This window comes from Phascolarctos cinereus, unplaced genomic scaffold (genome assembly GCF_003287225.1).
Source record: "Phascolarctos cinereus isolate Bilbo 61053 unplaced genomic scaffold, phaCin_HiC Scaffold_1;HRSCAF=81, whole genome shotgun sequence".
Lineage (NCBI taxonomy): Eukaryota > Metazoa > Chordata > Mammalia > Diprotodontia > Phascolarctidae > Phascolarctos > Phascolarctos cinereus.
The window spans coordinates 60,805,288-60,830,527 of NW_027555514.1; the positions used below are offsets into that span (position 1 = coordinate 60,805,288).

The following is a 25,240-nucleotide window of genomic DNA, read 5'->3' on the forward strand; positions in this document are numbered from 1 at the left end:
CGGGCGGAAGGGGGTGGCACGGTAGGGCCTTTGCTCTGTCTGGGCTCAAGCCTCGGGTCTTCTACTGCCCTTTACATTCTAAAGCGGGCCTGGGAGGCTGGCCGACAGGCGCAGCCTGGGCACAGACAGCGCGGCCGGCTTTTTTCCTGGGGCTGGGCAGAGTGGTGCCAAGCCCCACACCCCAGCCAGCGCACCCCACTTCCCGCCGCCTCGCAGCTGGGGCACGCCCCCTCCTCCGCCCTGCGCCGAAGGGGGCGGGTCTGGAGAGGGCTCCCGCGGTGCCCAGGCCAGTGCACCTAGAGCAGTCAGAGAACATGGCTCGACTCCTTCAGCGAGGCCTGTCTTGGCTAGGCTGGAGAGATCTGCCCTCGGGGACCGTGCCCGGAGGCGCCAGCGTCGGCGGAGGGAGAGCCGGCCACGGGGACGCAGGTAGCAGGGAGAAGGCCCTGGCCACAGCAGGCCTGGCCGTGCCCCGGGGTTGGGGGGGAACCCCGTCCTCTAGCCCAGGCAGTCCGGAGACCTCCTTGGGGAGCCAAGGGAGCAGCAGGGTCTGCCCCCAGCTCCTCCTCTCCCCGCCAGCCCCAGGGTCCCCTCCTCAACTGTCCTTTCCCATCTACCCCTCCCCCAGCTGTCCCTCTCCAGTTGTCCCTTCCCCTAGCTCTTCCCTCCCCCAACTGTCATCAGCTGTCCCTTCCTCCTGCAGTCCCTGCCCGGAACTGTCTCTACCCTTGCTCCCCAGGTTTCAGTTCTGCTTTTCTGTTTGGCTGTGTGTCCTAATTGCAGGCTCTGCATATTCTAAGAACGGCTCTTCTTCTAACAAAAGTGCAAAATGAGATCCTCTTTTCCCCCTTCATGTCTTTCTCGGGGTTCAGAGTGGAGCCCCCTCTATCGTCCCCACAACCTAGCTTCAGATCTTTCTGCCTCTCCTTCAGGTTCTGACTGGGAATTAGGGTTATATTGCATAACTTTTTGCAAGTTTCTGTTTTAGCTTCTTAACTAGATTGTGACTTCTTGGTTACAGTTGGTTCCTTTTAGGACTAGGACAGAACATTTCACATGCTAGGAACAACATAAAAAAAATTGACTTAAATGTCACCTAAAGTGCCACTTAATGCAAGAAACCTTTCCTGGTCCCCCTTGACACCAATGCCTTTCTTCAGAGATTCTTTCCAATTTAGCCTGTATATATCTTTCTTTTTTAATGTTTTAATAGTATTTTTTTTTTTCCCCAGTTACATGTCAAGAATGTTTTTAGCATTCATTTTTTCAAGATTTTGAGTTCCAAATTTTTTTTCCTCCCTCCCCTCTCCTTTGATATCCTTTATGCATGTGCTATCATGTAAAAAATATTTCCATATTAGTCATAGTTGTGAAAGAAGAAACAGATTTTTTAAAAACCACGAGAAAGAATAAAGTAAATGAAAAAAATATGCTTCGATCTGCATTCAGAGTCCATCAGTTCTTTATCTGGATATGGATAGCATTTTCCTTCATGAGTCCTACGCTGTATATATCTTGCTTGTATATGGTTGTTCACATATTGTCTCCTCCATTAGATTGTAAGCCTGTTTTTTTATCCAAAGCCACTTAGCACTCTGTCCAGCACAAAATAGGGGCTTAATAAATGTTTATTTATTGATTTATTGACTGAAAGGCACTTAATATATACTTGTTAACTTGACTATCTTGTTCCACTAAGGATTTTGAATCTAGAATAAGCATCAGAGAATTTGTCTTGTGTGGATAATTGACTGTTCATTTTTTAATCAATCAGTCAAAAATTATTTATCAAGTACTTGAACTTTGTATTTGGGGACTGAAAAACACACACACACTCCAAAACAAAACAAAACAAAACAAAACCCAAGATGATCTCTGCCCTCAAATAAGTTACATATTAATGGGGGAAACAAGAGATAGATAGAGAGATAGACAGAAAAATAGATATAAATATATACAAAATGCTTATAAGGAAGTTTTAGGACAGGCTTCATGTAGATGACAAGATGGCATCCCAACTTGATCTTGAAAGAAATTAGGAATCCCAAAAGGCTGAGGTGAGAAGGGAGTGCATTTTAGGCCTGGAAGACAGCCAGGGCAAAGGAAATGGAGAATCACATATTCTGAACAGCTGGACTCTAGTGTGCAGAAAGGAGTAACATGTAAAATGACTGGAAAGGTGGTAAGGGGCCAGGTTGTGAAGAACTAAATGTCAGGTGGACGAGTTTATATTTGACACCAGACGTAATGGAGAGCTACCAGAATTTATTGAATAGGGGGATGATGTGGTCAGATCTGTCCTTTAGAAAAATTTCTTTGGTCACTATGCGGGACATGGATTGGAACTGGGGAGAGAAGACCAGAATACCAAAAAGGAAGCTACCACCCCACAGTAGAAACAAGAGATGATGATTGGTGGCTATGGGAGTTTGAAATGAGAAAAAAACAAGATTTGGCAACTGATTGACTCTATGGGATGAGTGAGAGTGAAGAGTCAAACATGAAACCAAGGTTTGAAACTTTGGTTACTAGAAGAATGGTGGGGCCTCAGCAATGACAGGGTAGTGCAGAAAATGGGCGGTTTGTGGGCAAATGAGTTCTGTTTGGGGCATGTTGTGTTTGAAATGTCAAGAGGATATCTAGCTCAAAATGCCTAATAAACAGTTTGTGATAGGGAGTTAGAGGTTAGGAGAGAGACTAGGCTGGCTGCCTAGATCTAAGAATCTTATGCAGAGAGATAAGGGGTTCTTTGGATGGTAGATGAGATTCATACTTCCAGCAGGGCATTGGACTAGATGATCTTTGAGGTCACTTCTTGCTCTAAGAATCTGTGATTCTAAAATGACACTAAACTGCACATTAGTGATTTAGGCTAATTTTAGTGCATTAAATGAGGTGTTTTGGTAAGAAACACTAAAGCTGATTGTTTTGTTTTTAATTTTTTAGCAGTTCTTGGAGTATGATTGTGTTCTAATATTCTGCTTAACCTTTCATTTGTGAAGCTATGCATAAATGCTCTGGAATCACAAGAAGGAAGATTCTGTTGAACTTTGATCTGTTTTGTAAATGTCACGAGGAGGAAGATTTTGTTGAACTTTGGTCTGTTTTGTAAATGTGAATGACCAATGCGGTGCTTTCAGCTGTTAAATCAGCTCCAAAATCCAAAAAGAAAAGTGCCAATTTCATTACTGCAATTTTGAAGAAAAGACAATATTCAAACCCTTCCATTTATATAGTAGAGGATTTTTTAAAAACTAGACTTATGATTTCATTGATACAAGTTACTCCCTGAAGCACGAGTGGGGGACTTGCAGCCTCGAGGCCACATGTGGCCCTTTAGATCCTCAAGTGTGGCCTTTGACTTAACTCAAACTTCATAGAACATGAAGGGCTGCACTTGAGGACCTAGAAAGCCACATGTGGCCTCCAGGCCACAGGTTCCCCACCCCTGCCCTGGACCAATGCATTTTGGTACCTGCCCTTTATCTTAGAGTCTTAGAAAGTTAAGTGACTTGCCCAAAGTCTCTCAACCTCTGCCTTAGGGTCAGAGGCAGGACTTCTTTCTCTCAGGGCATCTCCTTACCTACTATTACACACACACCCTCAAGCAGTAGGGGTATTATAGAGCAGTAATTTGTGCTATAAAAAGATTTCTCTGCTTTTTAGGAAATTTCACCTCAAGGTTCCCTTACCTTGTACCCTCCTCCACATCACATAAAAATATAATTCCATTTTCAATCATTATACCTACACATAGCTTTACTTTCAGTGAGTTACACCTGTATAGGCAGGGGGTGTGGAAATGGGTCTGATTTTCTCTGGAACCTCCTCCTGTTAAATGTGTGTGTATAGTTAAGTAGGTTGCAGAGGCCCTAAAACTTAATACTTGATTATCATCTGTACTAATAAAAGAGGACAGAATTGATCCAGAAACATAGATCATTCAAAATTAACAAATGCATTTGACTTGGGAATACATACATGTTAGAAGACTCACCTTCCAAATTGCTGTGCTTTGGTTGAGAAACATTCTCAGGGAGATGAGGTCAAGTTCTGCTTTAAATGTACAGTGTCTGTGAACCTCGGCAAGTCACTTAACTATTTGGTGCCCTCCAGGCAATTTTCATCTTGGGACAGAAGGCTGATGGATACCGTGGTTGACATGTTCCTTTTTAGATTCCAGAAATCTGGGCTCAAATCCTGACTCAGCTTCTGTAACCCATGTGACCTTGACTAATTACTTCATTTCTCTGGGTCTTAGCTTCTTCATCTGTAGAATGAGGGGGTTGGGTGAGAAGGTCCCCGAAGTATCCTTCCATCTGTAGACCTATTGTCCTGAGTCAACACCAATTTGCAGGGGAACAAGGGCAGAATGCCCCACATACATGGTGGCAGGAGGAAGATATTATGGAGCCCCCCAAAATACTACTAGATAATAGAGAGATTAATTATTGGGAACTAACTGGATCTATTAACCTTGCTCCCTACCTGCCTACTGTATCCATGGATGACCAATGACACAGCTTGTAGGTGGACAGTGAGTAAACTTCACTTGCAGAGAATAGCTGCACAGTAGAAATGAATCTTCTCCTTTTTTTTTTTGTAGGAAGGATTTGTAAGACTGACTTCAGAATCTCAAATTTCCTCTTCTTCCCGAGTCTACACTTCAAATTTTCTCAGTGTCAGCCCTCATTCTCTCCTCCTTTGAGCCAGTCTCTGAGAAAAAAGTAGACTTTTTCCTTACCAAGGCCAATCCCTCCTCTTTGGCCTTTGGTGCTGTGATCTCCCATTGGAGGTGTATGGTGTGCTCAGGGAGGACTAGCACTTCTGTGTGAGGGCTTGTGAACCTTTTTCAGGGCTGCTCGTTCACCTTTGGTGTCCACTCGACACTCAGCTCTTACCTGTGGCTCCAAAGAGTTATAGTAACCCCCTCTCCCCACCCCCCACCCCCAGTAAAACTGTCTCAGCAGCTGGGCTAAACCAGGTTGAGGGTAACCAATAGGCCTCAAACCCATTGGTGATTTAGGGGGATGTCTACTCCAAGCACGTGAAGACTTCCCCAGGCAGAATGGGTGGATTGGAACAATTTGTTCCAATGGCCATGAAGGCGGCTATAGAGCACTTAGAGCCTGGTCAGACATCGAAGATGCTAAAATTATCCACTGCACCCTAGGACATCACCATCATCTTGACTTTTGTCCTGCCACTGGACTTCAGTGACTCTGGAAGAGAGAGTGAGGCTGATGACTTTGTGCAACCCTGCCTCACTTAAACCCAATTCGTCAGTGAGTCAAGACATCACCTGTGATGTAATTGGTTCTATTTGAAAATGAAGAAGGAACAACAGCTCTCCCATCTCCTCTAGAAGCTTGTGCCTTCAAGCCTTTCCCTCTCTCTCTCCTCTCATTCTCTCTCTCTCTCTCTCTCTCTCTCTCTCTTCTCTCTCTTCTCTCTGTCCCCCCATACATATGTCTCCTCATCTTCATTTCCCTTCCTTCCCCCTCTCTTCTCAGGGCCTCCTCTCTCTCCATCCCCCTCTTTCTCCATGTCTCTTTCTCTGTGTCTCTGTCTCCATCTCTCTCTCTCTCTCTCTCTCTCTCTCTCTCTCTCTCTCTCTCTCTCTCTCTCTCTCTCTCTCTCTCTCTCTCTCTCCCCCCATAATGACTCCTTCCCAGCTGCCCTCAGTCCATCCTCAATAAACAAAGCCATGCTTAGTTTTTGAAGGGCAATAGGGATGTATAGCAACTCTAAGTTATCTTTCTATAGAATCTCTTGTGATAGTTCCTAGCTATACCCAAAATAGGAAATATTTCTTTGGAACCAATAAGAGAACAGAAAGGGTCAAGTGCTACCCTTAGATGCTCAATCAGGATTTATTTAGCTGTTTTCAGTATATAACTGCAGCAATGAATCTTTCCCCTACTCTCCCACCCCCACCACTCCAGCTGCCTCTAGCAGGGATGGACAACTGGACTCCTGCTTGTTATTAAATGTCTCATTAAACCAGTGAATCTCTCAAATCATTTTGTGCAGTGTCCCCAGTCACTGTGGAGGGTGAGAGTCTGGGAAGAAAGGAACTGAATGTCTCTTTGCTTTTCCACAAGATGATTGATAGTATGCTATATAAGACCAATGGGGGGAAAAGGAAAAATTAAAATGAATCATGCTTTTTAAAAATGTTCTTTTTTAAAATAATATAGGGTCTCTCAACAAGCATGGTGAGGCAGCCACTGACTGGAAAAAGAAATTGACTCCAGAGCAGTACTACGTCACTAGAGAAAAGGGAACGGAACTGGTAAACTGCTCCATATGGGCAGGGAGGCGGGGAAGGATGTTCAGAAGGGAGGGAGGAGAAGAATAATGATAAGATCCTAGGCTTAGAGTTAAGATCATCAAGTCCAGTCCTCTCATTTGGCAAATGGGGAAACTGAGGCTCAGAGAGGCAATCTGGCTTGAAGGTCAAAGCCCCAAATCCAGGATTCATATTCAGGTCCTTTGACCCCAAATTCCATTCCCTTTCCACTGTGCCATGAGATCATGGAATATATATCTGGATCGGACCCTAGAGGACATCTAGCGGAACCTTCTCAGTTTACAAATGAGGAAACTGAGACCCAAGCTCACCTGTGGCCACACAAATAAATAAGTAGCAGAACTGGGCTTCAAACTGATTCCAGACCCAGTCTTGAAGATGTTACACTGCCTCTTCTTGTGCCAGGCTACCTCTCCTCAGACCCAAGATGGGAGAAATCTTTGTCTAATAAAACAATCTAAGCATTTGGTCATCTCCTAAGAGAGATTGTTTATCTGTATTCCTCCTGGAAACATCATTTCATCCAGTCCAATTCTGATCCACTTTTTTTTGGGGGGGGTGATGTGATGAATGGAGTTCAGGACTTCTGTCTGAATCCTGATTCTGCCCAGTCTTAGCTATGTGACCACATGCAAGTCATTCTCTCTGAACTTTTGTCTCTACCACATCTGTGAAACAGGGATCAGAATAATACTTGTAGTAAGTGCATGGTAAACCTTCAAGTGATATATAAATGTGAGTTACTCTTCTCTGCCTCTGTCTATAATCTATCCAAAACAATGTAAACTAATATTTTCCTCGTGAGGCTCTGTCTAATGATATGTAGGTACTAAACATCCGAAGGGACAGCCTTACTAAGTAGTGGCTCAGATCACGGCAGTATCATAGGAAGGCTCTAATATATCTGCAGTTTTGCATTTGCCCATGCAAATTCATGTGACTGTCTATTTAGGTATACTGTACTGTACAATCCTGGACTTGAAAACAGTGATAAATAAGAATAGCTACTATTTATATAGTACTTTAAAGTTTACAAAGTGCCTTATGTATGTTATCCCATTTGATCTTCATAACAGCCCCATGAGGTAGGAGCTGTTATTCTCCCTGTTTTACAGATAGGAAAACTGAGGCTGGCCAAGGTTAAATGACTTGTCCAAGATCACACAGCTACTAAGTATCTGAAGCAGGATTTGAACTTAGGTCCTCCTGTCTCTAAGTCCTCTGTTCTACCCACTGTACCAGCTGGCTGAGAGTAGAGGTTGATTCCAGGTCTGTGCCTGGCATAGTTCCCCTAAGACAGGAGATATGGAGCAAATGCATTCTGAATTAAATTCTAGTCCTGGCTAGTCCATTTAAGTAGTGGGACCTGGGTCAAGTATCTTGAGTCTCTTGTTTCCTCAGCAATAAAATGGGATAAAAATAGCCACTTAGTTCACCATGTTTTTGTGGTGAATGAAATGATGATGATGATTATTTTTATAGCAGCATTCCCACCCACTATATTGCTGAAATGGTCTCCTCTGGCCTGATTCATCTGCTGTAGACTTTTGAATGCTTAAAGGGTATTTCAAGAGAAAATTTTATGAAAATGAAGACAGGTAATTAATAAAACTGCCATACCTTGTCCATCACTCCCAGAGGTTTAGGAATGGTACCAACTGAAGCACAAGTGGGTCACAAGTTATAATTGTCTTCTGGGTGCTTTGGGGTGCTTCCAGAGTTTATTAAGCCAGGCCCAATTCTCAGGTACAGAATGAATGGGCGAATGAATGAATAGAGCATTTACTAAGCCCTTAGTATGGGCAAAACATTGGGGATACACATAGAACAATAAGACAATCCCTGCTCTCAAGGATCTCCACAACAATGGGGGAGGACAAAGCATATGGAAGGTTTCAGCTGCAAGTCAGATGGAAAGGTCCCATGGTCCTTACAGGGCAGAAGGAAAGCAGATGGTGATGCATCTTCTTTATTGTCATCTCCACTGATAAATCATATCAGTTTCTAACATTGAATCATTTGACAGTGCTAAGGACTTTGGTGGCAAGAACCCTTTTCTGGGTCATCATTAGCTGTCACTGTAGCCCCTACAGAAGCAGTTGCCAGGCTGCAACTCCACAGGGGTTAACTTCCACAATGATGGCTGAGGGCACTGGGCTGGAAGCACTGATATGCCCAAGGCTCTGGGACTGAGTCCTGGACTGTCTCCATCAAGGACCCCAAAGGGAGAGAGCAGTCAAGGTGGTGGTGGTGGTGGTTTGATGTGCCTGGCCCATCTCTCCCTGCCTCATCTCTCCCTGACCCTGTCTCTGTCTCTCTCTGTCTCTGTCTCTCTCTGTCTTCCTGTCTCTCTGTCTCTCTGTTTCTCTGTCTCTCTCTTCTCTTTGTCTCTGTCTCTGTTTCTCTCTCTGTCTCTCTTCTCTCTGGGTCTCTGTCTCTGTTCTCTGTCTCTGTCTCTCTATCTCTGTCTCTTCATCTCTGTCTCTCTTCTCTCTGTGTCTCTGTCTCTCTCTTCTCTGTCTCTGCCTACCTGTCTCTCTCTGTTTCTCTGTCTCTCTCTTCTCTTTGTCTCTGTCTCTCTCTATCTCTGTTCCTCTGTTTGTCTCTCTTCTTTCTGTGCCTCTCTGTCTCTGTCTACCTCTGTCTCTCTTCTCTCTGTATCTCTGTCTCTGTCTCTCTTCTCTTTGTCTCTGTCTCTGTTTCTCTCTCTGTCTATGTTCTCTGTCTCTGTCTCTGTCTATCTCTCTCTCTTTGTCTCTGTCTCTCTTCTCTCTGGGTCTCTATCTCTTTTCTCTGTCTCTCTTCTCTGTCTCACTGTTTCTGTGTCTCTGTCTCTGTCTCTCTCTCTGTCTCTGCCTCCCTGTCTCTCTCTGTCTCTCTGTCTGCCTGTCTCTCTCTTCTCTTTGTCTCTGTCTCTCTCTATCTCTGTTTCTGTTTGTCTCTCTTCTCTCTGTGCCTCTCTCTCTGTCTCTGTCTCTGTCTATCTCTGTCTCTCTTCTCTCTGTGTCTCTGTCTCTGTCTCTCTTCTCTGTCTCACTCTGTGTCTGCTTCCCTGTCTCTGTCTCCTTGTCTCTCTCTCTCTCTCTCTCTCTCTCTCTCTCTCTCTCTCTCTCTCTCTCTCTCTCTCTGTGTTTCTCTGTCTCTCTCTTCTCTTTGTCTCTGTCTCTGTCTCTCTATCTCCATTTTTCTCTCTGTCTCTCTCTTTTTCTCCTCCTTGCTGCTTTAGCTAGGCTGGCATGCCTGCCCTGTGTGTGGCACGCACTTGGTTGGCAGTTGGTGGGATTGGCTAGCCCCTTCTCCACAAGAATCGCTTCCCTGGATGATGGCTGTGAAGGCTGGAGGCCGGGCACACACTGGTCCAAGAGGCACTGCTACCCCCAGGGCTCCTGGGCCCATTTGCCAGACAACGTTTGGTGTGTGTATTAGATACTGGAGATGAGCTGCCAGATGTTTAGTAGAATAAATTTGTGGGTTTCTTGGGCAGATGGCGTATATAACACGCCCTATGTGTTTGGCTATTTTACAAAATGAACACAGTCTATAATCTGAACTCATGTTGCAAATCCTTTTGGAATTGATCATTTTCTATATTCCACATGTTAAAAAAAAAGTGTCCAACTTGTGAGCCCCAGTGAGATTTATTAAATAAATATCCAGAAAGCCTACAATCCTAATAGCTTATATAGCACTTATGACTTACCAAGTACTTTTGTACCTCAGGGAATGATAATTATGATGATAGCTGACATTTCCATAGTACTTGAAGGTTTAAAGAAAGTGTCTTAAGGACCTTATCTCCATCTAATCCTCATAAAAACCAAAGAAGTACCAGCCAGGCAGTTCTTGCCTTTAAGCAGCTTACACTCAATTTTAGGAGATCAGTCACACACAATTGAACCTTAAATGACAATATAAGGTAGCGCATGATGAATGTTACAGGGCAAGGTTACATAGTATAGGACATCAGTATAGAGAGAGATGACTGTGAACCAGAGAAAATGAAGGAGGAGGTTCTAGTTTAGTTTTGTCCTGAAGAATGAGCAATATTTGCATAGGCCGATATAGTCTGGTTGCTGAAGTGTGCAGGTTGGATATTTTTTAAAATGCAAATAAAGATGCCCCTTTACTGCATTTTATGAATCCAGGCCCGAGAGCCACAAATTTAAGAAACTTCCCCTCATTACAGATGCCAATCAGTGCTCCTGATGGAAGCTCAGAGTGGGACTGCCCATAAAACAAGGTGCCAGATCCTCTTGGCAGAAGAGCTAGCTCTGATTTCTACAGCTAATTTTAGGGTTTGCAGAGGGAAAAAGTCCAAATGTGCCCAGATGGTCTGCTCACTAGGTTAATTTGAAATTGTCCTTTATGCAGAACACTACAAAACACAGTGGTAAAACTGCCATAGGGAGTCTAGATGTTTGACCTTTGAGTTTTCTGAGTCTGAAACACATGAGAAGCTCTGAAGCCCCAAGTTTGACTTCCCATGGCTGCTAGTGATTTCACTTTAGGACTTTTGGCTAGCCTTGTGGGGCTGGATCCAAACTTTCTTTCTGTTAGATAGTATTCATAGCTCTCACCTAGCCCTGGGCTAGTAACTTGAGTGTTTCTAGAGCAACTAGTAAAGAGTAGAAGGATTCAAAGGAGGAAAGAGGTGGCCAAAAGGATTGACAAAGACAGGTTCCAATGTGCAGTCACCATAATGTATTTCTTTAATTATTGACTCAGCTTCTCCCGTGCCTCAACGGTTCTCTGGTTCCATATTGAATTCCTTTTAAAGTTATAAAGCCCGGTCACATTTAGTTAATGCAGCTACCAAGTCAATCAGCTAGCTTTTGTTAAACGTCTACTATGGGTCAGGCACTGGGTATACAAAGTTCCAAAAAGACTTGCTTTTCAACTGGGATGTGGCCAGCATGGTCACAAGGAGAGCCCAGCCTCATATTCAACATGTTTTGAGTATACCATATCTCAAATGTCACGTGGAGCATATTAAAGACAAAGCACTTTCTCCCCTCCTCACTGAGCTATGTCTTTATACATTTATATTCCCACTTTAATTGGGAATTTCAAAGTGCTTCAGCCAGTAGATTGCTATTGAATTAGCTCCTTTGGAATGGAGGCTGAAACCTTACACAGTTTCAGAGGATGAGACTTTGGTCTCCTGCTTTTTAAAACACTTTGAAGTTCTTGGATGAAAGGTGTTACATAAATACAAAGCATTATTAATGCTGTAATTTGAATATTTGGCACAATAAAGACTGAGCTGTAAATAAGCCTGCCGGCATCTTCTAGAGAAGCCCGATGCAATTTTCTCACCTGGGATATTTGGGTTGCTTGTCAGGTTGGCACAGGGATTCCTAGAGGTGTGGGCCTGTTTCAGAGTTGTGGCCTTAATTTTAAGACTTGTCTCTGCTTTTTCAATATGATACTGTAGAGCTTGTTCCTGACATGGAGCCTAGAAAGCAACAGCCTTTCTTTATTTTGCAGCCCTTCAGTGGAGTCCTTTTGAATAATGCAGAGCCAGGAATGTATCACTGTGTTTGCTGTGACAGTCCACTGTTCAGGTAAGAAGGAGAGGGGAGAGGAGAGCTCACCATACCTGGAAAACTCTGCATGCTCCAAACCCTACTTGGTACTGTGTGCTGACTTGAAGTCAGTGATGCCTAAAGTCAATGCCCAAAGACTTGAAGTCTTTTTTTTTTAATTTTAATTACCCAAATCTGGGAGTTGCTATAAATAACAGAGAGAATTTGAGCAGAGCAGGAATTGATAACCTGGTGTCCATGAACCTTCAGGATATGTGGGAGGGGTGTGTGAAACCCATGGACTTAGGTGAGGGAAAAATTGCATCTTTACTTTCACTAACTTCTAGCTGAATTTTAGCATTTCCTTCAATTATTTAAAACCATTATTCTGAAAAAGGAATCTCTAGACTTCCCTAGCATGCCAAAGGGATCCATGAATAAAAGAATACATGAAAAACATAAAAAAGTTGAGAAGCTCTGCTGAAGGCAGATAATATAATTTTTATAACGTATTATTGTAAAATGTGGACCTATGATTATTTTTAGTCTAGCTTTGTGTTTTTCCTTCCATGTGTCCAATAATTATAAAGTACAAGATATTAGTGGACACCTGAAGACAAAGCCAGGAGAATTTTTTTAAGGGAAAAAAAGTATGGGGAAAAATTCCATAATGCTCCATTACCATGAGATGAAAATGGTAGCCCTACTGGAGAAAATGGATTTATAACTTAATTTAAGAAATGTAGTATTTTCTGAGAATAGATTCACCAAAGTACTTGACAGTGGTGAATACCATGCCCTTTTCTGTAGAGTTAAAAGGTAAATTAAATTGTCCCTTGATTTCAAAGCCTCTTTTAAGTGAATCAGGATCTGAACTCTCACAACAAAGGCTTTTTGTTTAGACATGCAGGAAACAGTCTAAAAAAAAGTAGATTAGATGAACAAGAAAGGAAAACATCTTTGAAGTCCTGTTTTTTAGAACTTCAAAGATGTTTTCCTTTCTTGTGCATCTCCTCTAAATTGGTTTAGAATAAAATATAAATCAAGCCAGCTCTGTGAATCTCCCATTAGACAGTACTTCATTATGTCCCCTTAGCCTTGAACAGATTGGGTTTTTCAGCACTGCAGCTAATGTGGGCTGCATTAGGACTTGGGGAAGGCCAGACCCCTGCCATCAAAGGATGAATGGAGATTAGGATTGATTTTTCCTTCATTCTCATTGATAGTCAGGCCTCTGCCTGGATTCATTTACCCCATCAGTGACTTGTGAGAAATGATCTGAGATGGCAGTCAGCCCTAAAATGATGTGAGCTAATTGAGGCTAAATAGGTTAATTTTTACACAGTTTGCAAATCACATTTCCACAGTGCCATTGACATTGGTTATCCCGGAGACCTAAGGTCTCATAAAGATGGAGAAACATGTCTTGAGCACCAAAACGTCTCTAGATTAAAAAAATGCCAAAGAGATGTGCCTACTCCCAAGTGCAGAGTTTTAGCAGGATCCTGCTTGTCAGAGAGGCAAGAAAATAAAGAGCATGTTTAACAGATTTTTACAAGGCTTGATTTGCTGCTTTTTTTTTCTTTTTAACAATATGCTTGAACATAGATGAAATAAGTTAAGGAGTTTTTCCTCGAATGGGTTGTCAATTTACTCTTGTTGCCGTACTGAGCACTTAGTGATGAATTATAAACTCTGAGACCCTGAACAGATCTCAACTTCTCTGAGACTTGATTTCCTCATTTATATAAGGAGGATTCTTGCCAAACCTACGATTTATAGCTGTTAGTTGGTCAATTCATGGATGATAATAGCTGCCCTGCACAGCTCAGCAACAACAGGATTTTTGTGCAAGATCAAATGAGATGATGTATGTGGAATTGCTTGGAAGTAGATATTCTACAAATGGAAGCTATTAATTAGTGACCTCTTCCTTCTCCAGAGTGGCTTGTGGTCCACAAAGTGCTTTCACTTATTTCATTTCATTTTATCCTTTCAGCAGCCCTCAAAAGTTGGCTGAGCTAGAAGCCCAGTTTTGTTTTTTGGGTTTGTTTTTAGGCAATTGGGGTTAAGTGACTTGCCCAGGGTCACACAGCTAGTAAATGTCAAGTCTCTGGTCTGAGACCAGATTTGAACTCAGGTCCTCCTGACTTCAGGGCCGGTGCTCTATCCACTGCACCACCTAGCTGCCCCAGTCCAGTTTTACAGGGGAGAAAACTAAGGCTCAGGGATGCTAACCCCGTATTAGGAAGGACATTGACAAGCTGAATATTTCAAAAGGAGATTGCCTAAAATGGTGAGGGGACTTGAGAAAATGCTGTTCCAGAGAGAAGTGAAAGAACTGGGGATATTTAGTCTGGGAAAAGTAAGAGGGAGGGTAGATGTCATGGCTATAAAGGAAAGATTCGACTTGTTCTTCTTGGTCCCAGCAGGCAAAATCAGGAGAAGTGTGAAGCTGCACAAAAGCAAATGTCAGGCTGGATATTCGGGAAAACTTTATTAATTAGTTCAAACAAAAACTGGAAAAAAGGTGCTTCAGGAAGCAGGGAGTTTGAGATAATGTATTTACTGTGTTTTGCAAACCTCAGAGTTCTATATGAATGCTAGCCTTAAGGTCTAGCATCTGAGGATTTCTGTCAAGGTAGCTCAGGGCTCACGATGGTTAAGCCTGGATCATTCCCTCCTCACTGCCCACCTCTAGTATCTTTCCAAATAGCAAGAAATGCAACAAATACAATAAAAGTAGCAACCAACAACAGAGTGGGGGGGGCGGCGGGGAGAAAATCATCGCAAGAAAAACTATCCCCCCTCAAAAAAACAACCCAGCAGAGATACTAATTAAAAAGAAAAGTGGGCACACAACCCAAAGGAGTCTCCAATATAATGAATAAGTAAAATGGAATGAAAGAAGTGATTTGAAAACCTAATAGGAGAAGAAATGTACAGCAATAATTACCATGAGACTTCCTGGAAGTTGTGAAAAAATGCAAGCAGCTCCACAGCAATTCAGCAGAATAGTAAAAGAATTAGTGGAAGAAATAGAACTAGAGCTGTCAAAAAAAAAAAAAAGAAAAGAAAAAGAAATCAGTAAGACTGATGAGACTAGATAAGGACAAAGTATGGAGAATCTCTCCAAAACATAGATTCTTGGGAAGGGGGGGGGGAAGGAACAGAAATGGCAAAAATGGAAGAAAGATTGTTATGTCAAAACAAAAAGTCTAGACGATTGGTAGAAAACTGACCTTTCTACAAGCCAACACAACGGACTTTGAGGATAAAATGCATCCAGATAATTGGAGAATCACAGTTCTCTGGGTGGGGAGGACAGAGGAGAGAGATATAATAAAATAAAAATTCTGAATACCAAGCTTTAGGAAGTTGTGCAAGAAAGTATTCCAGAAGTGTTAGAAACATAGGGTAAATATACAGACCAGTAGATTCCTCAACCATTGAGAGACAGAAAGCTCACCTGGAGCCATCACTGTCAAACTCCAGAAATCTAATATTAAACAAACAAAGAAAAAAATCTTGTAAGCAGTCAAGCAGAATCCCTTCACACACCAGGGAAAGTCAGAATCACTGAAGGCTGTCACTCGTATGCAAGAAACAAAAGGAAAACATTAAAATATGATATTCTAAAAAGCAAAGGAAATAATTTTTTACTCCAGAATAACATACCCTGCAAAGTTAACCATAACTGTAAATGCAAAAGAATGAAATGGTAGCAAAAGGGAAGAAATTAAGTTTGTTCTTCTAAAGAACCCAAGGATAAGCAAGGCATTTGACATGCAAACTCATTAAGAAAAGAAAATTAAGAAAGAAAAATGTCCATATGAGCAAGAAAAAACAAAGTAGTTAGACAAATATTCACATGCTTCCAGGGCTGTTAGGAGAGCAAAGAGATAGCATTTAAGGATAAACTTTTAAAAAGTTTGGAGGGAAAGGGAAGAATTAACTACTTATTGGATCTTCATTTGTAAGTTAAAATTCCTTTGGTTGGGACTGCACAGATAATCTCTCAAATAATATGAAGAATGGAGTGATCTCTAGAAATATAGGGTCTCAAACTTGGTCTGGAGAAGAGGCTATTTATTGTCTTACAGCTGTCTCACTTTGACTGAAGGACGAAAGGAAAGCTGAAGAGAGAAAGTAACGCAAGGGGGAAGAAGATATGCCAAATTCTCCGAATAGAAAGAAAGCTCTGAAAGTCTCCCAGAATAGTTGGATCAGGTCACCACTCCACCAACAGTGGATTAGTGTCCCAGTTTTCCCACATCCCCTCCAATATCCAACATTTTCCTTTTTTGTCATATTAGCCGCCCAATACCTGGTACCTCAGAGTTGTTTTAATTTGCATTTCTCTGATCAATAGTGATTTAGAGCATTTTTTTGTATGACTTTAGACAAAGATAGCTTTAATTTCTTTGAAAACTGCCTGTTCACATCCTTTAGCTATTTATCAACTGGGGAATGACTTGCATTTTTATAAATTTGACTCAGTTCTCTATATATTTGAGAAATGAGGCCTTTATCAGAGATAATTATTGCAAAATTTACCCCCAGTTTTCTGCTTTCCTTCTATTTTGGTTGCATTGGTTTTGTTTGTGCAAAAACTTTTTGATTTTAAATAATCAATATTTAACAACAACAAGCAATAATATCTACTATATATTTTATAATGCTTTGAAACATTTATATCTTTTTAAATATTTTCACCATCGTGAGTCTTTTAGTCTGCCCTTCATAACTGGACACTACTTTAGTATTAGAGATTTAGAACCAGAAATGGCCTGGAAGGCCATCTAGATCATCCATTTCTTTTTATAGATGAAAAAACTGAGACCCAAAGAAGTTAAGACTATTCAAGTTGTAAGAGGAAGAGCCAAGTCTTGAACCCAAGTATTGTGACTCAGATCCAGAAATCTTTCCACTTAATGGCAGCAAAGTGTCTCAATGATTAGAGCACTAGACCTTGATAGGAAGACCTGAGTTCAAACCCAGCCTCAGACACTTACCAGCTATGTGACCTTGGGCAAGCCACTTAACCACTTTTTGCCTCAGTTTCCTCATCTGTAATATAAGGATGATGACAGCACCTACTTCCCAGGATTGTAGGAAATATTGTATAAATATTAGCTATTATTCTTATTGTCTCCCTTCTACAGCTCAGTAAGTTGAGATTCCCTCTTACAGCTCCCATGCTGAAGGCTGTTTCTCCACAGAAATAGAAACAGATGCTAGAAGAGCATTTGTTCACATTGATTCAAGTCATGCACTTTAACTTAGCAGGGGAGATCATAGGTATGCTACTAGTGATTGACAGTTCAGGATTGCTGCACATGCTGGCATCTCTAAAATCACTCTTAGCAATCACGCTTATCCTGTCAGGAAAGAAGCTACTCAGAAGGTAGGCATGGTCGATGCTACCTTGTAGACCATGAAAACTAGATATATACTCCAAAGCTAAATAGCTCTTTCATAGATATTAGCTCAACGTAGGTGGACAATAGATGAAAGAAGCTGAAGCCACTTTGTATTTTAAAAAATTGAACAATCAATTCTTGAATATCTAAATTTTCAGTAGTCAAAATTTTCATAGATATTTTGTGTGAGGTCTGGATCTTGTTAATGTGTAATTTTAATTTTTTTCCCTTTTTTGAAATGGAAGAGGTTTTTCTGACAGTTTTTGTGTAGTTTTGGTTTTATTGGGAATTGGTTTTCTTTGAAGTATCCAGTTTGCAAAGTCTGGGAAAGTGTTTCTCTATAAAGAAGTAAAACCTACACACACACACACACACACACACACACACACACACACACACACGCACCACGGCTTCATTCTCTACAGAGGTATGTCAAAAGAAGATAGAGGATGCAAAGGACAATATGTTCACTGAATTTCCATTAAAGTAAACCTGTAAGAAAGTTGACTGCAGAGGTGTCTATGTTAAAAAGGCAAGTGACAAAGTGGTCCCTTTTATAAAGGCAGAGAAGAAGAAACGGAATTCAAAGCTTGGCTTAGACTTAAGAAGTCTCAGCCTTCGTACCTTTTGTTCGTGTTTATCTTCCCATCCACTTTGTAGGCAAATTCCCAAGCTGGGCTAGGATTTAGATTCAAGATGTCCCACTTGACCTGTAGTCAACCATAAAAATTGGCTTGAACAATGACAATAGCCTTTAATAAATATTTGTGGGATAAATGAATGACCATGGGCTGTCTATCCAACCCTAACAGTGAGAACTAATCACTCTGCCCTCTTTTCCTGATTCCATCCCGAACAAGAAGTCCTTGACATTCCAGACTCATTCATAAGACTGTGTGATCATTAGCTTGAACATTGAGTGACTTCTTTGGCAGCTCCCCTTTACCCAAATTCAAGTCTGAAAACTCTTAATTTATTTGTAAACATAAGGAAAAGTAATGAATGGCCAGGGGGATCTAGAGTCTTGCTTCATAGGGTTGTGTAACAGTCTCCCTGTTCCATAAGCTACCTTTTGAAGTGCTCATGAAAATCTGTTTTGTTTTCAGTAAATGTAAAGTTGTATTGAACTCTCCTTGAATTATCCTGGGGTCATGAAACATATTTCACAATTTAAAAAAAAAAAATTATCCTTAAAATAGATATAAACTGAAAATTTCCCTTAACTTTGGTTTCAGATCATCCTGGTCTGATATATGGGGTAGGCAAGTAAAAGATATTGCTTAAAACCCTGTTGTGAATTCCATAAAATTAATGGAAAATCTTCTGAGATGTGAGTTTTACCATGTACCACTAGGTGTCACTGTGTATTGATTTGGGGAAGTAGGGAGTTGCCAGAGTTTGAAATTAAAAATAAATTAGGAATAAGTAGGGATAGGTCCAGAATACTCCTATTTCTTACTTTGTGTTACTTAAAGTGTGCCAGTCACTTAAATGTAGGAATAGACTTTTCTAAATGCTCTTAAATTTTAAAACCTCCTAAATATGGTTGTTCATATGTTTGTACAATTTGGGCCTGTCCCATTAGGGCATATATCTAGATTCTGCTAGTTATGTCTACAAAGGACTTATTCCCATAAAACTGTCAACTTTAGAAAATTGGCTTTTTATTATTGTTTTGGAATTAAGAATTACTTGCAACGGTTTCTCTCTAGTTTTCAGGCCTGAACGATGAATACGATTTATCATTTATGAAACCATGATGTAATAAGATGAATTTTCTTAGCAAATATCAGCAAACATGAGTCAATATAGAATATTTGGGCAGGGAAGGGCCGTGATAACAGAACATCTCCTGAGTCTTTTTTTTTTCTAGGTCAGATAGGATCAGATGAATGTTGTATCTTAGAATACTTTTTGTTTTGAGAAATAGTAGGCATATAGATGGAGGGAGGGAAGAAGGCAGGAAGGAAAGAAGGGATGGAGAAAGGGAGGGAGGAAAGAAGGGAGGGAGGAAGAGAGGAAAGAGGGAAGGAAGAAAGGAAAGAAATAAGCATTTGCTATGTGCCAGTCACTATGCTAAGTGCTTTATAAATATTACCTTATTTGGTCTTCATAATAACCCTGGGACATAGTTCCTGTTGTTATCCCATTTTATACTTGAGGAGATTGAGGCAGACAGAGATTAGTTGACTTGCCCAGGGTCACACAACTAATAAAATAATAAACCATGTTTCCCATCTCTAGCTTGTTCATCACACAGTGAGGCTTATAGCTGCTGGTGTTCATGTGATCACACTCTGAACTTCTCTGGGTTTGTAACAGAGGAAAAGACTATATGTGGAATTATTTGATCACTAAAAAAAGTATCCCATTTCTATCTCTCTTTTAATAAAAAGGGCATTTTTAAACATGTGACTTTCTCACAGTCAACTTTCTTCAGTGTATTTTTTTTCCAATTGGCCAATTTTATTTTTGAAGGACTCTTCTACCTCTCTCATTTGACTGTTAAAATCCTTCTTGAGCTCCTCTAAGAAGGGTTTTTGGGCTTCAGACCAGTTCACATCCCCTTTTGTTGTTGCAGATGTGGGTTTGTTGACAATGTTGTCCTCTTCAGAATTTCTGTCTTGATCTTCACTCTTCTCATAATATGAATCTATGGTCCGTTTCTTTTTATTCATGGTGTTTCTTTATTCCCTGGCCTTTAAAAAGATTGAGCTCTCCTGCTGGGAAACAGAGGGCATTGACCCAAGCTTCTTGTGTTGGGAGCCTAGGTCTTGGTCACTGGCTTTGTGTCCTGGGGCCTCTTATGTTGGCAATTGGAGGCTGTAGGTTTCTGGCAGCTTACCTCCTGTTGGGCTGGAATCAGCAAGGCTGGAACTTTCAGGCAATTGTAGGTTGCCTGCTTTTCCTTTCCTTTAGGTTTCTTCAGCTCCTTTTAGATGGGTGCTGCAGGGTGTTTATCTGCCTGGGCCCCCCTGCTGTGTTGTCTCCCTAGTTTCTGCTAATACACTGGGAGATTCCTTTTTGGTAGAGTGCCGAGGCACCTGGTAGTTTTATGAGCTGGTTTCTACCAGTCCCCCCCCCCCCAAGGCACTGAGAGGTCCAGGTGTTGGTATTTGCTCTACCACCTGAGCTTCAGCATTTCTTCACAATTGGAGGCTGCAGGGCTCCGACAGCTCACCTGATGTTGGGCTGGAACCAGCAAGCCTGGGGCTTTAGGAAGCCTTTAGGTTGCTTTCTTCACTTCCTTTCAGATGAATGCGACAGGGTGCTTATCTGCCTGGGGACCCTTGTAGTTCTGCCTGCCTTATTTTTGCTGAGGCACTGGGAGACCCGTTTGCTCGGCTGCTGCACTGCTGCTCCCTGTCTTTCTTCTAGTTCAGGTGTTCCAGGGTTTTTTTTCTGGGGTGATATTTTCTGGGTTTTCAGAGAGTGAAAGTGACTACCTTTTCACTCCACCGTCTTAGCTCCTGGAAGTAGAACACCACAGTCAACTTTCTTACTAGTTTGATTTAGTGGAAACTAAGGGAACAAATCTTCCTGCCCTCCTTACCTCTGGTTTTCCCACCAATATTAATATCTGTCATGCCAATATCCTGTGTCAATATTTTCAAAAGCAGAATTATCCCCCAACATGTCAAGATACTGTAAATGTAACTATTATATGATTAAGCTAGATCTTAGTGTCAAAGTAACACTAAAAGATTTACCAAACAGTTTTAATGTTAAATGTTAGAGGGGGATCATTTTTGTTCTGACCTGTGAGATCGTCAATTTAAATTCCTTTCACTGATGCAGATTGGCCACATTCTGCTCATTAATAACTTAGGGTCTTAAAGATATACCTTGGAAACTGAGGAGGTTAAGTGACTTGGCCATGATCACATGGCAGGTATATAATAAAAAGCAAGAATTAGGAGCATAGATTTAGAGCTGTGAGGGACCTCAGAGGTCATTGAGTCTAACCCTTGATTTTTACAGATGAAGAAACTGAGGCAAACAGAGGATAGATGACTTGCCCGGGATAACACAGCTAGTGAGTGTCTGAGACAGAATCTGACTCCAAGCCCAGAGCTCTCCACACTGTATTGCCTAGAATTTGAACCCAGTTTCTAGCACTAAGAGGAGTCTTTTAACTGTGCCATGCCGCTTTTCAGTCATACAACAGGAAACTGGTATGGGCCAGGAAGAGGAAATAGCATTTCATTTTTTGGGTTTTCTTTTGGCTGGCAAAATGAGCCAACAGAATGTGCTTTGTGTGGTAACAGCGGACTACTTAATAACAGTTTTGACTATTGTTGATCTGTTTTGCAGTTCTGAAAAAAAATTCTGCTCCGGCACCGGGTGGCCTTCATTCACAGAGGCTCATGGCGCATCTGGCTCTGATGAAAGTGAAGCCAATATCCTGAGGCGTCCTGACTACTCCCGGCCAGCACCTCGGGTAGAGGTTGTTTGCAAACAGGTGCATTTACTTTAAAGTTACCCGAAAGTCAAAATGAGTATTTTCTTCCGACCTTTTTTGTTGACATTCCCCATTCTTATCAGCAGATCACAGGAGCTGAGTTGTGACTACTTAAAACATATTTTTCATCAGTTATCAACTTAAAAAATAATTCTGAAATGATCATTTTGTTTGGTGTCCCTTAGTTCAGAATAAAAACATTTGAGTAATTGCAGCCCCTCTTACATGGTATTCAAGATTGGAAGCAAAACCACAGTCCTCCTGCAGCACCTTCTCAAGCCTTAATCTTTCCAGCTTCAGCCTTCCCAAGGTAGGGGAGGAACAGAATCGGAATCAGGTTTGGGAATGGACAGGAAATTAAAGTGACCCCTTCAACCTCTCTCTGACCCCTGACGTTGGGTAAGGATAAATAACCAGAATGAAGGCTTTGCCGAGGTACCTATGTCCTCATACTCGCATTAAAGAGGAGTATGCCAAATTACTAGGAGAAAGAAGCTATAGCTGACTTTATGAGAGTATGGCATGAGATATTGCCATCTTCGTCTGTGCTATAGTAGAATCTTCTCTCTCATCAGCCTTAACCAAAGGTCATGTGAACAATTAGGGATTCCTTTATAGGGCCTAGAAAATGGGTAATGTTTAGCAGCTATAAAGAAATCTTGCAAATCAATACAGACAAGCCAATAGAAAGCCAGACTAAGATTCTAAGAAAGCAAATTGTAGACCAGAGGTTCCTAAAGTGGGCTTGAACTTTTTTCATGTTCTGATAACTGTATTACAACATAATTGATTTCCTTTGTAATCCTATACATTTTATTTTAAGCATTTAAAAACATTGTTGTGAGAAGGGGGCCATATTCACAAAAGAGGTTAAGAACCCCTGCTGGAAGCAGATGGCATTTTTTGAAAATGAAGAGACAGTTCTTAGCTTTTGTGCTTAATTCTTTCCGTTAATGAGAGCTCTCATGGAAGTCTGTAGCATTCTGGAAATTCATTTCCACTCAAAAAAGAAATTTTATTAAGCACTTACTTGACGTCAGGCATTGTGCTGAGTACTGGGAAGATGAAGACGAGAATAAAATTTATCCCTCCTTCTCTTCAAAGGGGGAATTATTCCTTAAGCACTTTTTAAAAAAATAAATAACAAATAGTGCCAAAGTTTTAGATGCAGTAAGGGACCCTGAAGGTGAGGTTGTGTTTCACTTTTGGTCTAGAGGTGTGGTTAGATCTGTGGTTCCACCGGTGTAGCAAACTCTAGATAAAGAAGACCCCTTCAGAAATGTAAGTCAGTCATCTCTTCTGCAATGGAAGGCTCTGAGAGAGCTCCCTGGGGTACTGAGACAAGTGACTTGTCCAGAATTGCACAGCGAAAATTGTTTAAAGGTAGAACTGAAACCCAGATCTTCCTACCTATAAGCCTGGTTTGCTATCCATGGCACCATATTGCCACCATGAAGGATATCATGTTGTTAAGTACTTTGAAAGACCAAAAGGTTAGGGTTAAGGTTAGGATTGAGTAAAGTGTTGTGGTTCAGTTAAAAAGAATATACTAAAGAGAGCAGAAGCTCATAACTGTAGAGACTTAAGGTATGGGGCTTAGTAAACATTTATTAAGTGGCTACTCTGTGCCAGGCGTCGTGCTAAGCTCTGGAGATACATAGAAGGCAAAAGACAACTCTTATTCTCAAGAAGCCCACAGTGTAATAGTCATCTAGTCCAACCCCCTTCTTTTACAGATAGGGAGACTGAGGCAGATTAAGCACAGCACCTCCAGTGCCTTGTACATAGTAAATGCTATATAAATTGGCTCTACTTGATATGTGACCAAGAGAAGTTAAATGACTTTCCTGTGATCACACAGGTAATAATATCAGGCAGAACCAAGATTTAAATTCGGGTGCTGTAACTACACATTTATTAATCTATCTTTTCTATTGAACCGTTCTGTGTGAATATGTAGGTTTCTAATCTGTCTGCTGTGGTCAGCTGATTTAACCTTTTTAAGACACATAGCTTCTATTTGAATCTTTTCTGAGGTAGTCCTGAGGATTTAGAGATGGTAGTAGGTGGCATGGTGGCTAGAGTGCTGAGCTTAGAAGCAGATGGACCTGGGTTCAAGTCTTACCTCTGACACTAGCTGTGTGACCCTGAGCACTTAACCATTAAGTGTCTCAGGAACCTTCCTGAATTTTTCAAATCATAGGTTTCAGTCTGCTTTGGTGGAAGGATTCCCATAGGGAAAGGCTGATGGGATAGCATTTGCTTTTTAAGATATAAATTAGGTAGAGAGCTAGATTTGTAAATAAAGAACCTAGGTACCAATTCATAACTCTGCCCCTTGGCAGTGTCTGCATCTCTTAGTAACTTCAGGAAATTCACTTCATCTCTGTGACTCTCGTTTTATTCATTGATGATGATGGTGATGACAACAACAATGATAACGATAATGATGATGATAATAACAACTCCCTTAGATACAGTGCTCAGTTTACCAGACACTATAAAATATTGGGGTGGTACCAGATATTCCATAAGGTCTTTTGAGTTCTCTATCCTTTAAGTTAATTTCCCTCTATTCTCCAAAGTCAGATCTTTTTCTATGACAAAAAATGTACAATTACCACTTACATAAATCAAAATGAACAATCTTAGCCTTGAAAAAAATCGAAATCTTCACCTCCTTCTCTTCATTGCAGAGGCAAAGGGCTATGTGGGTGGAATATTGCACATATCATCAGACAGAGTTGATGGGTCACCTGCTATTGTTGAACTGTTTTCCTCTTTTTTTTTTTTAATCTTTATGCCAAGGGATGACTCACTTGCTAGGGGAAATAATTCCTTGAAAGTGCCTATTATCAAATTTTCAGTGTCAGTGCTTATACCTCAGAATACAAATGCTACAAATCAGAGCTTGATTTATTATTTGTTGGATGTCTAGACTTAAGGAAGTGATAAGGAAATTGTTAATGATGCAAATCAAAAGTATGTTGGGTTTTTGGAGAGCTGGTTGTAAATATTTAATAGCACACTCCTGCAGGAAGGAATATATTTGGAAACAAAGGTGGTATAACAACAAAAGACATTGCTAAACATTTGTTTAAAAAGTGCATTAAAAAGCACTTGTTTTTATCTGCAGGGAGGCTGCAGAGCACTTCTGTTTACTAATGATGAGTTTTTCTTTGGCAGTGTGAAGCTCACTTGGGCCATGTATTTCCAGATGGGCCTGAACCTACTGGAGAGAGATTTTGCATCAACAGTGTGGCGCTGACGTTTAAACCAAATTAAAACTTTTCGTCTCAAAATCGGAAGAGATAAAACATGGTTTAGGGGAAGGAACGCTGCATTTGGAGTCAGGAGAAGTGCAGGTTCAAATCTTAACCCTGACACTAGCAGTGTGATCGGGGCAAATAAATCCCTAAACTTTTCAGAGTTTTGTTCTTTTCATCTGTAAAATGGGAGTGATATTCCCTGTGCAACATAATTCAATGGTAGTGGCGTGAAACTAAATGACATATTT

At 41.1% G+C, this 25,240-nt stretch overlaps 1 protein-coding gene across 1 annotated transcript; it reads left to right on the forward strand.

Annotated features, from left to right (window-relative positions):
- The first annotated feature begins 237 nt into the window (after positions 1-237).
- On the forward strand, positions 238-25,150 carry MSRB2 (methionine sulfoxide reductase B2). The gene is made up of 5 exons (XM_020978267.2): positions 238-429; positions 6,201-6,295; positions 11,801-11,877; positions 21,576-21,723; positions 24,910-25,150. Exons 1-5 carry the CDS (start codon positions 315-317, stop codon positions 25,006-25,008), a joined length of 534 nt encoding a protein of 177 aa, XP_020833926.1. The 5' UTR covers positions 238-314; the 3' UTR covers positions 25,009-25,150.
- Positions 25,151-25,240: the final 90 nt, after the last annotated feature.